The 13808-nt window shown below is 34.1% G+C and overlaps 2 protein-coding genes across 3 annotated transcripts; both read right to left on the minus strand.

Moving 5' to 3' along the window:
• Window positions 1–3900: 3900 nt before the first annotated feature.
• Window positions 3901–9203, minus strand: LOC120129937. 2 transcript variants are annotated; one of them, XM_039147320.1, is made up of 10 exons: window positions 8836–9201; window positions 8268–8306; window positions 7921–8047; window positions 7513–7574; window positions 6630–6697; window positions 6257–6306; window positions 5305–5374; window positions 4819–4942; window positions 4384–4500; window positions 3901–4096 (listed from the first exon to the last, which is right to left on the minus strand). In XM_039147320.1, exons 1-10 carry the CDS (start codon window positions 9145–9147, stop codon window positions 3995–3997), a joined length of 1071 nt encoding a protein of 356 aa, XP_039003251.1. In that variant the 5' UTR covers window positions 9148–9201; the 3' UTR covers window positions 3901–3994. The 2 variants fall into 2 exon arrangements, with proteins under 2 accessions (XP_039003251.1, XP_039003252.1); XM_039147321.1 differs by lacking the exons at window positions 3901–4096; window positions 4384–4500 and adding an exon at window positions 4518–4665 and having other exon boundaries at window positions 8836–9203.
• An 884-nt stretch (window positions 9204–10087) lies between these two features.
• On the minus strand, window positions 10088–13575 carry LOC120130082 (arginase 1, mitochondrial-like). The gene is given in 7 exon segments (XM_039147427.1): window positions 10088–10521; window positions 10736–10846; window positions 11141–11350; window positions 12050–12183; window positions 12994–13153; window positions 13242–13345; window positions 13348–13575. Coding segments are annotated over 7 exon segments (1029 nt in total). The 5' UTR covers window positions 13388–13575; the 3' UTR covers window positions 10088–10251.
• Window positions 13576–13808: the final 233 nt, after the last annotated feature.

Consider the following 13808-nt stretch of genomic DNA (forward strand, 5'->3'; position numbering starts at 1 on the left):
CACAATAGACAATGCATTACATTGATACATCTGAGTGCATTCAAACATAAGTTTTATAGATCTTCGAAAGAACAAGAAGATTCATGGTAAAAAATACTTTACACAAAGAAGGTATTCAAAACCACAAATACAGGAATCATGCAAACATCTGAAGAAGAGATGTATGCAATCCACAAAAATGAGCATTATCTTCAGATTGGGTCATGTTACCCAATCAACATGTTATTTAAAAAAAACAGAATGAGAAAACGATTTTCATAGTTTCTCATTTTATCTTTTCTAAAATGAAATTGTTGAAAAGTAAGAAAACGATTTTCTTAGTTTTTTTACTTAGTAAACTATTTCTAACAGCCTTATCTTGAGATTGGGGCATTTTACCCAATCAACATGTTATTTTGAAAAATAATGAGAAAACGATTTCTATAGTTTCTCATTCAATCTTTTCTAAAAATGAAATTGTTGAAAAGTAAGAAAACGATTTTCATAGTTTCTTACTTAGTAAACTATTTCCCACATCTGTAAGTCCTGCAGTGCATGATGTTTCCAAAAAGCCTTCGGGAGCTTTTTGATGTTTTCAAAACCTTAGGGTCATCTGTAAGTCCTGCAGTGCATGATGTTTCCAAAAAGCCTTCGGGAGCTTTTTGATGTTTTCAAAGCCTTCGGGTCATCTGTAAGTCCTGCAGTGCATGATGTTTCCAAAAAGCCTTCGGGAGATTTTTGATGTTTTCAAAGCCTTCGGGTCATCTGTAAGTCCTTCAGTGCATGATGTTTCCAAAAAGCCTTCGGGAGCTTTTTGATGTTTTCAAAGCCTTCGGGTCATCTGTAAGTCCTACAGTGAATGATGTTTCCAAAAAGCCTTCGGGAGCTTTTTGATGTTTTCAAAGCCTTCGGGTCATCTGTAAGTCCTGCAGTGCATGATGTTTCCAAAAAGCCTTCGGGAGCTTTTTGATGTTTTCAAAGCCTTCGGGTCATCTGTAAGTCCTGCAGTGCATGATATTTCCAAAAAGCCTTCGGGAGCTTTTCGATGTTTTCAAAGCCTTTGGGTCATCTGTAAGTCCTGCAGTGCATGATGTTTCCAAAAAGCCTTCGGGAGCTTTTTGATGTTTTCAAAGCCTTCGGGTCATCTGTAAGTCCTACAGTGCATGATGTTTCCAAAAAGCCTTCGGGAGCTTTTTGATGTTTTCAAAGCCTTAGGGTCATCTGTAAGTCCTACAGTGCATGATGTTTCCAAAAAGCCTTTGGGAGCTTTTTGATGTTTTCAAAGCCTTAGGGTCATCTGTAAGTCCTGCAGTGTATGATGTTTCCAAAAAGCCTTCGGGAGCTTTTTGATGTTTTCAAAGCCTTAGGGTCATCTGTAAGCCCTTAGTGCATGATGTTTTTAAGGCCTCTGGAATGATGTTTTCAACATTTCAGTCTTACTCAAAAGAAGTCAAATGAAAAATTATTGTTTTTTTCGTCTTTGCTCTATTTTTGTTAACACAAGAATGAGCAAAGAGGGGCATCTGTAAACACTAATTTTTCGTTTATTATTATTAAAATTATTATTATTATAAATATTATTATTAATATATTATTATTATTTATTATTAAATATATATATATATATATATATTACAAATTACATCAGAAGCCCAACAAAAAAAACCCATTTACAAAGCCCATTTACAGTTGGCCCAAACTAGAGGAAAACCCTAAAACATTTAGGGTTTTTAGCTAGGGTTTCATCATCCCAGCAGCCAGCCGCCTCAACTCACAGCCGTTGGATCTGGCTTTGATCCAACGGCCCAGATGGTTCCAGCAAAGGAAGCCCTAGGGTTTCCTAACCCTAGGTTATCATCCGCCGCCTCCAGAAGTCCTCAGCCGCTGCCGTTGATTCCAGAAGGCCACACGTCCGTTGCCGACACTCCACCAGTGCCACGAAGCCACCTCGAAGAAGCCTCCAGAAGCTTTGTTGCCACAACACCGACCGTCCATGTCGAGCTCTATGGTGAGTCACCACATAGCTCGGTTACTCACCAAACTCCTTTCCTTTAACCGGTCCGATGAGCGTCTTGATGATGGCTATAAAGCCATCGACCACCTGCGAAAGAAAAGGGACAGCCACAAAAAACAGAAGGGAAAACACAGACAGAAACGAAAAGAGAGCACAACAAACAGAAACGAGATACCACGAGAAGAAAAACTACCAACGATCTCAGTCAACGACGAACCAGTATAAAAAAAAGGGGAAAAGAGAAGAGAAGAGAAGAGAAGAGAGAGCTTACTTTGTCATCGGAGGCACTCGAAACATCACCGGAAACCTTCGGATTTCGAAGGTAAAATCTTAGATCTAGGAATTTCTAAGGATTTTTAGGATAAATAGAGGCCGTATTCGACCTTAGGATGTAGAGATCTACGGTTTAGGCTAATTTTCCTAACTCCGGCCACCGTTTCACGGTGGCCGGCAGTGGTGGTCGATGGTAGAGTAAGGCTGCCGGTCGCTGGTCGGCCAGCCTCCGGCGGGAAGAAGGAAGAGAGAGGGCAGAGAGATTTCTCACATCTCTCTTTAAGAGAGAAAATGAGAAAGCAGAAATGAGGAAGCTTGGCCCTTCGGGCCAGGCGTTTAGGGTATTTATACCCCTTCCTAAACGACGCCGTTTTGGGGAGGGGTATCTGTGTAATTTCATAACGGTGAAACCCTTTTCGCAGCCATCCTAATTTGTAATCCTTACATTTTAGTCACTAAATCAATTTATAATCCTTTTAATTCGGTTCTTTAATTTAATTTTATATTATTTTAGTCATTTCCAGCATAATTACATACTTTAGGGTAAATAACCGATTTAATCCCTTATAATTTTATTAATTTATATTTATATCCCAAATTAATTAATTAGGTTAAATTACACTATTAACCATTATCTTTCATAATATTTCGAATTATTATCTTTATTTTTGATACTTTATATTTAGTTTTATAATTTTAATTTCTTTTATTTTGATCATTATTTAATTACAATATTATTTGGTTATCACTTTTATATTTTAATTATGGCTTTAATTATTATTTTATTATTATCTTAGTCTTATAAATATATTTATATTAAATATTATAAAAATTATAATTTATTTAAATCATTTTTATGAAAAATTATTACATTTTTAATATTTATTTTATTTATTAATATCGAAGAAAAGAGCTGTCTTAAAGTACCTAGAAGTTCTTTTCTGATATTCTTAAATAAATAAATATCCTTTTTTTATAAATTATATATTAATTATTTTTTTTAGAAAAAAATGTGTTTTTAATTATTTATTTATTAATATCGAAGAAAAGAACTGTCTTAAAGCACCTAGAAGCCCTTTTTTGATATTTCTAAATAAATAAATATTTTATTTATACATATTAATATATTTTCTTTAAATTATTTGAAATAACTTAATTATGAATTAAATATATCTTTGAATTTTTAAATTTAAAATAATAGAGATAATTTATAATTAAAAAGTACCAATTTTGGGCGTTGTAGGAGTGCTAATCCTTCCCTAAACGTAACCAACCACGAATCTCTTTTATTATTAAAAAGAATGATTTTTTAGTTAAAACACAGATCAATTTATCTTTTAATCGATGTTTTCTTAAAAAATCTTTTAAAAGATGATTTTTTAGATATTCGACTACCTGACCCAAAAGGCTAATGGCGACTCCCAAATTATTTTAAAAAAAATCATTTATTCATATCACTTTTCCCGCCAAGTAAAAAATTCGTGCCCGGACGAAAACCGGTTACGACATATACGATTACTTCTTTTATATATATATATTTAGAGAAATCTTGACGGATTATGTTCCGTACCTATTGTCATGCTTACATGTTATGAAATCACATACAAATGAGTGGAAGTTTACTAAGTTCCCAAAAAAAAAACAACAGTTTCAATTGCTAGTACTGTGTCTGAGGCTGTTTTTAACACGACAGAGATGAAAGTAGATTAGAACTTAAATGTCAAAAACCTATACTGTGGCTGCTGAAGAATATGTATTGAACAAATATGACAGTATTTTCTTGTAATCTCCAAATTGAGTATTCGTATTCGGATCGATTATATATGGAACCTGCAAAGCATGATCAAAACTTGTTAGTAATTCAAACCTCGTTGCATTGCTTCAAATCTTTATTTTTGTTGAAGTGGGAGAGGCTATGCCTCCCACTATCAGCTTCTGGCTCCGTCCCTGATCGGACATGAGTGCCGGATCCAGCAACATAAAGCCAAGTTTCAAGTGGCTCATTGCTATTACCGCATAGGACCTGATGCTTTGTGCATGAGCGAGCAAATGCTATATATAAATATCACTACGCTCGTTTCAATTAAAAGATCATATGAATTTATCAAGGACCTAACCTGTTTGGATCCAGATGCCTCGAGGAGTAATTTAGTCCGTCGAGACCCTTCTCCCACGTTTTGAAGGATGTAAGGAAGTTCAAGTTCACAAAGTGCCTCTCGTACAATTCGTGAATACTGTAAAATAGCAAAAGAATGAGAACTTTTGAGTATCCAAAGGATAATAACGCTTTACTCCAATACAAGAATCAACAGATGACTTCATTTTTCTTGAAGCATTCGTGTCCAATACTTGTGTCTGACATGGATATGGACCCTAAAGGGATATGGCCCTCCAAAGATCCTCGAAATATATAAAGAAACATTAAAAACATATAAATATACCCATGTAAGACACATATCTGACACATCCGAATCCAAGAAACAGTTTACAAGGCATAACTTAAAGCTAAGCAAAAGAATAATATCAATGCAGAGAGTATCAATATATCTTACCGGATCATTCTCATATGAGAAAAGTTCAAGCTTTCTTGGCGGTGGGTCTTTCCTTGCCTTATCCCATAGCATCATTCCTCGGCCTGCTCGAAGAATTGTTGGCATCCATCCGGTGAACAATGTGCTGCAATTTGCAACATTGTGAGAGAACTAATTAAGAATTTAGACACAAACTACAGTTCTTACAAATCAAAGAAATGAAATAACGCATGAAACATTTTAACTCTGTCGCTTAACATGTTTGATATTGATTCAAGTGCATATCTATAATTTAAGCACCTTTAGACAAAAATATAACATGTTGATTTCGCTCTCCATATCTGACACTCGTGTCCCAGTTGAGTAACATAGTCTCATACCAAAAAAAAATGCTCCCAAATAAAGTTTCTCTTTTTGTCTTCCACCTTTAGATGCTGGGTTTTGGGTTTACACACTTGAACAGATATTTGATATGCTTCACGAAATGTAACTTTTGGATTACCATACCTTTCTAAAAGATCTGTCGAGGGGCTTCTCCCTTTACCATAGGTCTTGAATAGGTATTTGACTATATCACCTACCGGAAAAGGCAAGTTCAGCAAATTTTGATAATGACGGTCAAAAAAGCATATAGAGAATGATTCCACTACTGTTTTACAGGTTCCCATATAAAGTAACTCTATAACTACTTATAAATAAGAGCAGCCCGCTAGGGATCATGTTAGATTCCATTGACTTGTGTAGATATAGGTATGCATAAAGCTCCCGATGTGTTCATGGGAAAAGAATATGATGTTTTCATTTCAAGTCAAAACCACATGATCAGCATTTCGTCAAAAGTTGCAGATGCAGAACTTTAGATACATGTTCTCTGCATGTTTATCTCTCGTTAATGATCAGCATCAATGGCCACCATTAATATATAGAAAAAAGAACGAGACATGCAAGAACCATACCCATCGGAATGAATTTCTTTAATAAGATCTAGAAAACTGGACTTTGTAAGAATGTATATGTGGTAGGGACAAATAAGTAAATCCTATGTAGACCCGAAACTTCATTTTTCTTAAAGCATCCATGTCCAACAAATGAATATGGAGATGTAAATATCCAAGGATCCTCCAAATACACAGAAAAGTTAGGAAAATATGAGTGTACTTACACCCATAAGAGGTGAGCAAACAATTCGATCATGTTGATTTATGCTCACAAAATTGTCAAGTAAAACTTTGATAGATCATGGACTAATTCAGCTGGTTAGTTGCTTGACTACAAATGTGGCAGGGATTAAAACCATTATTACATAATATTATATAATATCATGATATATAAATTTAAAATCATTCTCATACGTAACCTATGATTATCATCCTCGATTCATTATTAAACATATTCATGATTTATGGAGAACATTTGAACAAAACAATCATCAAGGTGAGGTAAAAGATTCTCAACATACCACTTTCATACATTGATATCCCAGCACTCGGGTCGATGAGGAAGGGAAACCTGCACGATAACTTCAGAAACTTTAAAATTCCTTAAAAGGAAAAAAAAGGAGACACACTTAATGACATTAATTGTTCCCTTTTCCCCCAAAAAAAGCCTCATATAAGATTGATGAAACCAAGGCCAATTATGCTTGGGTAAATAAGTTTAACAATAATATAAACACAAATTTACAAAATCACATTAAGATTTGAAATTGATAATATTCAAGATATCTCGAGTTTCAATCCGATTTAAAAACTTCCAAGCAATAAACCAACCAAAAATCAAAGAAAACATCTTCATACAACCAAAGAACAACTATAAGATAGAGAACCACGTACTGCTCTTTTCCACCAAAGCTTCTAACCATTTCTCTATGTCTTAAAGAACCTTTTGGACAGGGATAGACCTGTACAAAAATGGCAAAAACTTTGTATCACAATGCATGAAAGTAGGTAACATCAAAACATTAAAAAAGCTACTTCCCATAAAAGTGATAAAGATACAAGATGCTGTCAATCTAGTCAAAATGGGGAGGATATGTATTATGTATGTGATAAAAACTCCTAAGCATTAGTCCCTTTATTTATTATAAGAAGACGAATATAAAGTGTAGATTAGGGCATACCAGAGTCCGTTCCAATCATACTAAAGGTGCAATAAACATTGAAACGCCTAAGAATCATCCAAATATGTTTATATCGTTTAATTCAGCCCCCACCCCCAACCTGTATGTACATAAGCTGTTATCTGAACAGTATCTTTTAGGACGAAAGAAGCTAACAGAAATACGAATTTTTAAATCCAAACTCCTATATTATCAGAAATCTAATAACCAGAATAAATCATCAAATATAAGATTGACACTTTTAACTTATAACAAGACATACTCTGGGAATTTTCTGGTTAAGCAATGTAAAAACAGTTTTGTAAAATTTGTAATCCTACACAAACTTTATGGCACCAAATCAGCTAACTTCATGTCTTTTAGGTTGACTACGGATTTGCATTATCTTCCGATCTGATTAACCCATCCAATCCAACCTTGCAATAGGCTGCAGTGAAATACTGTTTCCCCCTAATTACAACTGAAATCTTGTTTGTTTGCATCAACTGTTTTGAATCAGACATAAAATGTTTCATCAAACTGAACAGAAGCTAATAAAACTTAAGTCAATTGTGATAGACAATGAATTTTCTAAAAAGACATCTTGTGGTTCTCACTTCTACAGAAAGATCCAGCTCTGTCAATGCTTCTCGAACCCTTCTGCAAAAGGGGCATGCTTCTGTTTACAAAAATCAGATATTTAATAAAGTGAAAACCTTCAATTTCAGAAAATGCCAATTGAAGTAAGCAATTCAATCAAACTTTTCCCAAAAGTAATGATTATTTTTACAAGGCATAAGAACTTGGTTATTCCAACATGCTAATTTTCAATTCTAAAGCTCATTCTTCCATCCACTTATGCAACCAAAACACTGAATAAGGAAAACTAAGCTAAAACAAAGTAAGTCACATTGCTAAACTTGAACCCCGTAGGTAAAATGTAGAAGAAAGCAACTTTTCTCATTTTGGCCTTTTATAAGCAAATGAATATGATGACCGCACCTCATGGGTATAAAGAAGCTTACCAAATTCAAAGAGTTGTAGATGAGTTGAAGGATCAGAAACGGTTATATCTTCGCTCTCTATGCCCTCCAATAGTGATTTTGATCCCCATGGAAATCTTGCCAATGTGGATAAGGAAGATGTTGCTACCTACTATTGAGCCAGAAAAAGTAAAGAATTAAAACTTTCTGCACATGCAAACACCGATGAAAGAAATGTAAAGAAAACTGGCTCTGCAGTTATCATTTATGTAAAGAAAACATTGAAGAAACTTAAGGAAGTAAAATAAAAGGGCAAAAACAATAGTTCAGGAAAAGAATTAAATGATATAAGAGTGATGAGAAAAAGGGTGACTCTTAAAAGGGGTTACCTCCAGAGCATGATTCCGTTCTTGGGAGGGATCTCCTCCCTGCAAGCCACAATTCAAAAAGCATTAATAAGGCAAGAGATGGATAGTTACGGAGAAAGACAACACACTTATAACTTCGTATACTAAAAAATTAAATCTGTTCTAAATACGAGAAGAAAGGGAAATTTTTTTGTTTAAAGCTACAGCAGCTTTCCAAAGTGATAATGCATTAACAGTGCAGCAGAAAGACAGAAAATCAACGGCATTAGCTACCAATGGATCAAATTCAAACAGAAAGCACAGTCAAGAAACTAATAAAGAAGAAACAAGTCAACACGGGAACCTGATTTTGAACATTCAGACAATAGAAATTCTAGCATTCGGGTATTCGTGTCAGTTGTTAAATGATATATGTTGTGTAATATGAACACTGATGGTCCTGAAACCCTTAGACTAAATTCCTAACAGATAAGGCGCTAAATCTTTCACTTGGTAAAAAATAATTATGAGAGAAGAAATAAACCATGGAACCTAAAACATATCACAAAAATTCACAGGACAGAGTATTCTAGAAGAGAGCGAGACATACAGAGAATAATCTGAGAAGAGGACAAAGTATAGATAAGAAACTGGTGGATGGATTGGCATCATCATCGCCAGCACTTTGTGTAGAAACTTGTGGGGATGGCTGCCTCGTGTCTACCAAATCATGTTCAGGTGGTTTGGCCAGATAAAATCTGTTTCTGCGTGAGACCCATTTCTTTTTTCTCGAAAACTTCGGGGACAAAGATGAGAAAAGCAGCTTTGAAACTGGAAACGAAGCAGTTGGAGATGGAGGGTTGTTGATTGTGTTTGAGGAAAACAAAGAAGAGAGGGGAGGTGCTGAAGAATAAGCCATCATCTTTCCTTAGCAACAATTCAATTTCTGGAGGAAGATTCGGAGCACAGATATTTATGTGGAGGAAGAAGCAACCAGCAATGCTAAAACGTATTAATTTCTGGAGTATTTGTGAAACGTTTTATGGAAGAATATAATAGATAATTTAAATTAATTTAAGAATATATTAAATATAATTAGTTTCATTCTCAATGTAATTTAAATACTGATTTTATCTACTATATTTATAAAAATCATTCAGTGGATTATTAAAAAAGAGTAATAAATGATTTATACATAAACTCATTGATTTAGTGTTTGATCATTAAATTATATATTTTAATTATTTTATTTAAATAAATTAAAATTATAAATCAAAATAAAAAAAAATTTAAAAATAAAAAATTGTAATTTAAATTGTAACAAAACATTAAACAAACACAATTAAAATAAATAAATAAATAAAAACGACAAACGTTAAAAGTTCCTTCTTACCACTGTACCATTATAATATATCTTATATTTAAATAAAACAATTAAAATCATCACTTATTGATCAAATACAAAATTAGTAAATTTATATACAAAGCATTTACCATTCTACTTATAAATTTTAAAAGTATATTTTTATATAAAATATTTTTCATCCAACAGAATCAAACATATATTAATCATAAATTCATACATAGTAATTTAGATGTTAATTAAATTTAATAATACTTTTATCATAGTAAACACAATTGAAAGAAAATATTTTAATATGAATCATATTTTTGTTTTTATAATCACAATTTTCTTTTATTTCATTTTTATTTTAATTATATTTTTATATTTTATAATCCCTCAAATAATATTATTTTATATAAAAAATGATGCTATAAAACAAGGTCATTCACTTAAAATGGAATTATAAATTAAATTTCTTATTTCCATATTTCTTAAAATGAGTCGAGTACAGATATCATCCAAGACAAAATAGAGTGGGAACAGTATAAATCTTACTCAGCTATAAGATTGCAGTTATTGTCATAATTTTAAAGCTAAAAGCTACCAGAAAATAAAACATAGGTTGAACTTAGAGCAAATATGGCCTTCTCTTATTCCTTTTCAGGGCCTGCTTACCAGAATTTAAGACGAAAGTTTTGACATCTTAGCTGTCAGTTCTCTTACAAGCTTAGCAGCAACCATTGCAGTCATCCCGTCGACCGTGTCTCGCTGTGGATTAAACTCCACGACATCGGCAGCAACCAGATTTCCTTCAAGATTGTGTAGAATGTTGAGAACATCGCGGAACGAAAGGCCTCCCGGTTCGATGTGAGATACTCCCGGAGCATATGCAGGATCAAGACAGTCCACGTCCACTGAAATGTAAACACCTTTTACTCCTTCCCCTAGTTTCTGTCAAAGTACACACTAATGTATTATTAGTCTCAAATTCTAATTAGGTTTTAGTCTCCATCAAACCAAACAACAGCTTTTCGAGTTTTCAATTCTAAAGCTCTCCATTTTAGAAAACATTTTCTGCAACGAATTCATGAGTGAAAACACAATATAGTCGTGTGTGGGGCAAACTAGATAACAGTAAGGAAAATAGGAAAAGAATGAGAGAGACCAGGTTTTCCAAGAAATGACGGTCTCTTGAAAATGTCCGCATTTCATATTGCTCCACTCCGAACCTTTTTCCTTGTTCGCGCCCTTCGGTATTTATCGATCTAATACCAACCTACCATAACAGCACACTTGATCAATTAGTTTGCAAAACAAGATGAAACAACAGAATGACTGTAAACGCAAAGATGAAACAACTAAAACAACATATAAGAGACCTCATCATTCTGTCATCGAAGAACTTGAGGCACTACAAACATGACTTCTCGAAAAGAAGGTAAACAAAATACGGAGGTGACGGAAAATCAGAAGTTGCAAAACTCACTATCTCAATCCAAGATATACAAAACATGAATGTGTAAAATACTTTTGAGAAAACTTAACCATGACAGACATTTGTTAAATTTACCTGCAAAAGCCTCCTAGCATAACCACCCTCCATAATTCGAGCAAATGAAGATGCATGTGAATACTTATTTCCTTCAAAAGCATCATAAATATCAGGATGAGCATCTAGATGAAGTATATCAACAGATCCACCAAGCTTCTCAGAGACTGCTCTTACAACAGGAAAAGATATTGAATGATCTCCACCTAAAACTAATGGGCGTAATGGATCCTGAAAGCATGGACATTGAAAAAAGTTAAGATTCATCTATGTCGATTGCAACAAGCATCATGATAAAAGGTTCCCAGAACACTAATGATCTTCCCTCACTCAACAAAATGCATTGGTGAGAAATATTTAACAGATAAAAAATTTCTAAAAGAGATGACCGAAAAACTGGAGGAAAGCAGGATTCAACCTATCTCAACACATGGTGATCACGGGATTGTTTCCAGAACAAAGTTCAAATTGGGTATAAATCAAAGATCTAAACGTAAGCAGTTCAACACAACAATCATCATAATCGGTCAAAGCAATCCTTAAAAAAGAAGCTAAACCAAAAAAATAGTGGAAAGCGAGATTCAACCTATTTCAACACATAGATGATCACAATATTGTTTCTGAGACAAAGTTCAGGAGTTCGAAATGTGTACAAGTCCAAGACCTTTTAATGTAAGCAGTTAAACACAACCACAATCATCATAATCAATCAAAGTAATCCAGAAGAAAGAAGCTAAACTGAAAAACTAGTGGAAAGCAAGATTCAACCTATTTCAACACATAGATGATCACAAGATTGTTTCCGGGACAAAATTCCAGATTTCGAACAGTCTATAAATCAAGATCTATATATGTATACGGTCCAACACAACAACACCAATCATAATCAATCATAGTAATTCAGAAGAAAGAAACTAAACAACAACTCACCTCCTCCATTATTAGCTTGACAGATTCACTTATGACCTTCATCAATCGATCATCTTCTACACCACAATCACGGATTTCTTGAACAGGGACATCACCAACATCAGTTAGCACCCGTGGATCATTTAGTTCCTTACCTGCAGGACTAAGGAACACAGGTTGAGAATATTATTAACAGGTTAACTGTTTACAATTTAGATTCCAAATGCCAACCACTTCCATCACAATATGTCCAAAATTCACATCGTCACATTGTCCAAAATACAAAGAAACTATCTAAAATATATGATAATTTGAAATTTCCAAGGGAACGACAGCCCCGGCCGCCCCCTCGTTCCATCCCTGCATGTCACAACATTAGTTTTTGACCCATATTCAGACACGAGTAAAGAGATATGGTCCTCCAAATACAATAAAAAGCTTAGAAAATTTTGATTATACAGGTGTCAAACACTTAATCATATCCGACACTAACACCTAAATCTAAGTAATATAGGCCAGTACCAACAATAATAAAATAAATTATATATATAGGATCGACCCTGAACATAGTTCAGGGTGCGACCGCCTAAGGCCCCAAGTTTAGAAGACCCATTTTTTAAAATATTTTTAAGTTTAATAATTAAAAAATATTTTTAAATATATTTTTTATTTTCAAACACTCGAGAATATAATAATTCAATAAGGCCCAATAATTAAAAAATATTTTTAAACATCATTTTTTATTAAAAAACTCGAAAACATTATGATCCAATGGACCCTATTTTAATGATTGAAAGGAAAATTAAGTGTGGACACTCATTTATTTTCTTGTCATCACCTGGTCTTTAAAATGTCAGGATCGGGACTATATATATATATATATATATATATATATATATATATTCTCATATGAGGGATATAATTACATGATAACATCCATTACTGAAAGGAAAAGAAGAGGCCACCTTCTTCAGTGGTAGAATTAGTGCTGCCACACCAGATAGCCTCCCGAATACGAGGAGGTGCAAAAGCGGGTCCTTGAAGAAAGGATGAATTATGTCCTAAGGGAACTCCAAGCAGTGTTGTTGATGCTAAAGCGCCACCCAAAGCACGCACAAGTTGTCCCTGGAAATAATATCAATTATAAAGTTCAAAAGCCTTAAAAGGGGAATCAAGAGAATCAATCAGTTTAAGTTATATATTAAAAAAAAACCTTGAGCTTTGCCCTCTCTCCAATAAGAGTAAGAGAAGCATCAATAACACGATTTTGGCCATGTTCTATCAAATCAGAAGGTATATTCGCAGCTTTTAGCTTTGCAAATAATGAATCCCTCTTCGCACTATCTTTGAGCCTGACATATCTGTTAAAAATACATTGATTCATAAATTAATGATGATGGGTTCGCTTAGAAAAATGAAAACAGTCGCATATGTGCTCTGTACCTTTGAACTGGAAGATGAAGTAGTACAAGAAGAAGAAGGAAGTCGAAAGCTTCAGGTGAGTGAGTAAAGAAGAGGGGAATCGGACATGGAAGGAGGCAGTGGGGGTTGGTTGCTTTGTACGAACAGATTGAAAATTGTGAAGACAGTGCCTTATAGAGTGGAACAATGGGAAGTGATTGGGGGGGGGGGATAGAGAAACAAAGAGAAGGATTAGTGTTGGTGATTTGCTGAGTCACATAAGATAATCATGGGATGATGGCACTAATAATAACTAATCCCGGGGCAATCGTCACGCGCTCCAATGCGTAGTTGCGCTGCCCATACCATATACTAATGC

The sequence above is a fragment of the Hibiscus syriacus genome, unplaced genomic scaffold, assembly GCF_006381635.1.
Source record: "Hibiscus syriacus cultivar Baekdansim isolate YM2019G1 unplaced genomic scaffold, ASM638163v2 tig00110505_pilon, whole genome shotgun sequence".
NCBI lineage: Eukaryota > Viridiplantae > Streptophyta > Magnoliopsida > Malvales > Malvaceae > Hibiscus > Hibiscus syriacus.

What these genes read in the sequence shown, in the direction of transcription:
- LOC120129937 (XM_039147320.1), bottom strand. Translation starts at nt 9,147, where the DNA reads ATGATGGCTTATTCTTCAGCACCTCCCCTCTCTTCTTTGTTTTCCTCA. An exon ending in AGCTGGATCTTTCTGTAGAA is followed by an intron (nt 6,698 to 7,512) that starts GTGAGAACCACA and finishes ATTTTTGTACAG; the next exon opens with GTCTATCCCTGTCCAAAAGG. An exon ending in AGCTTTGGTGGAAAAGAGCA is followed by an intron (nt 6,307 to 6,629) that starts GTACGTGGTTCT and finishes GTTATCGTGCAG; the next exon opens with GTTTCCCTTCCTCATCGACC.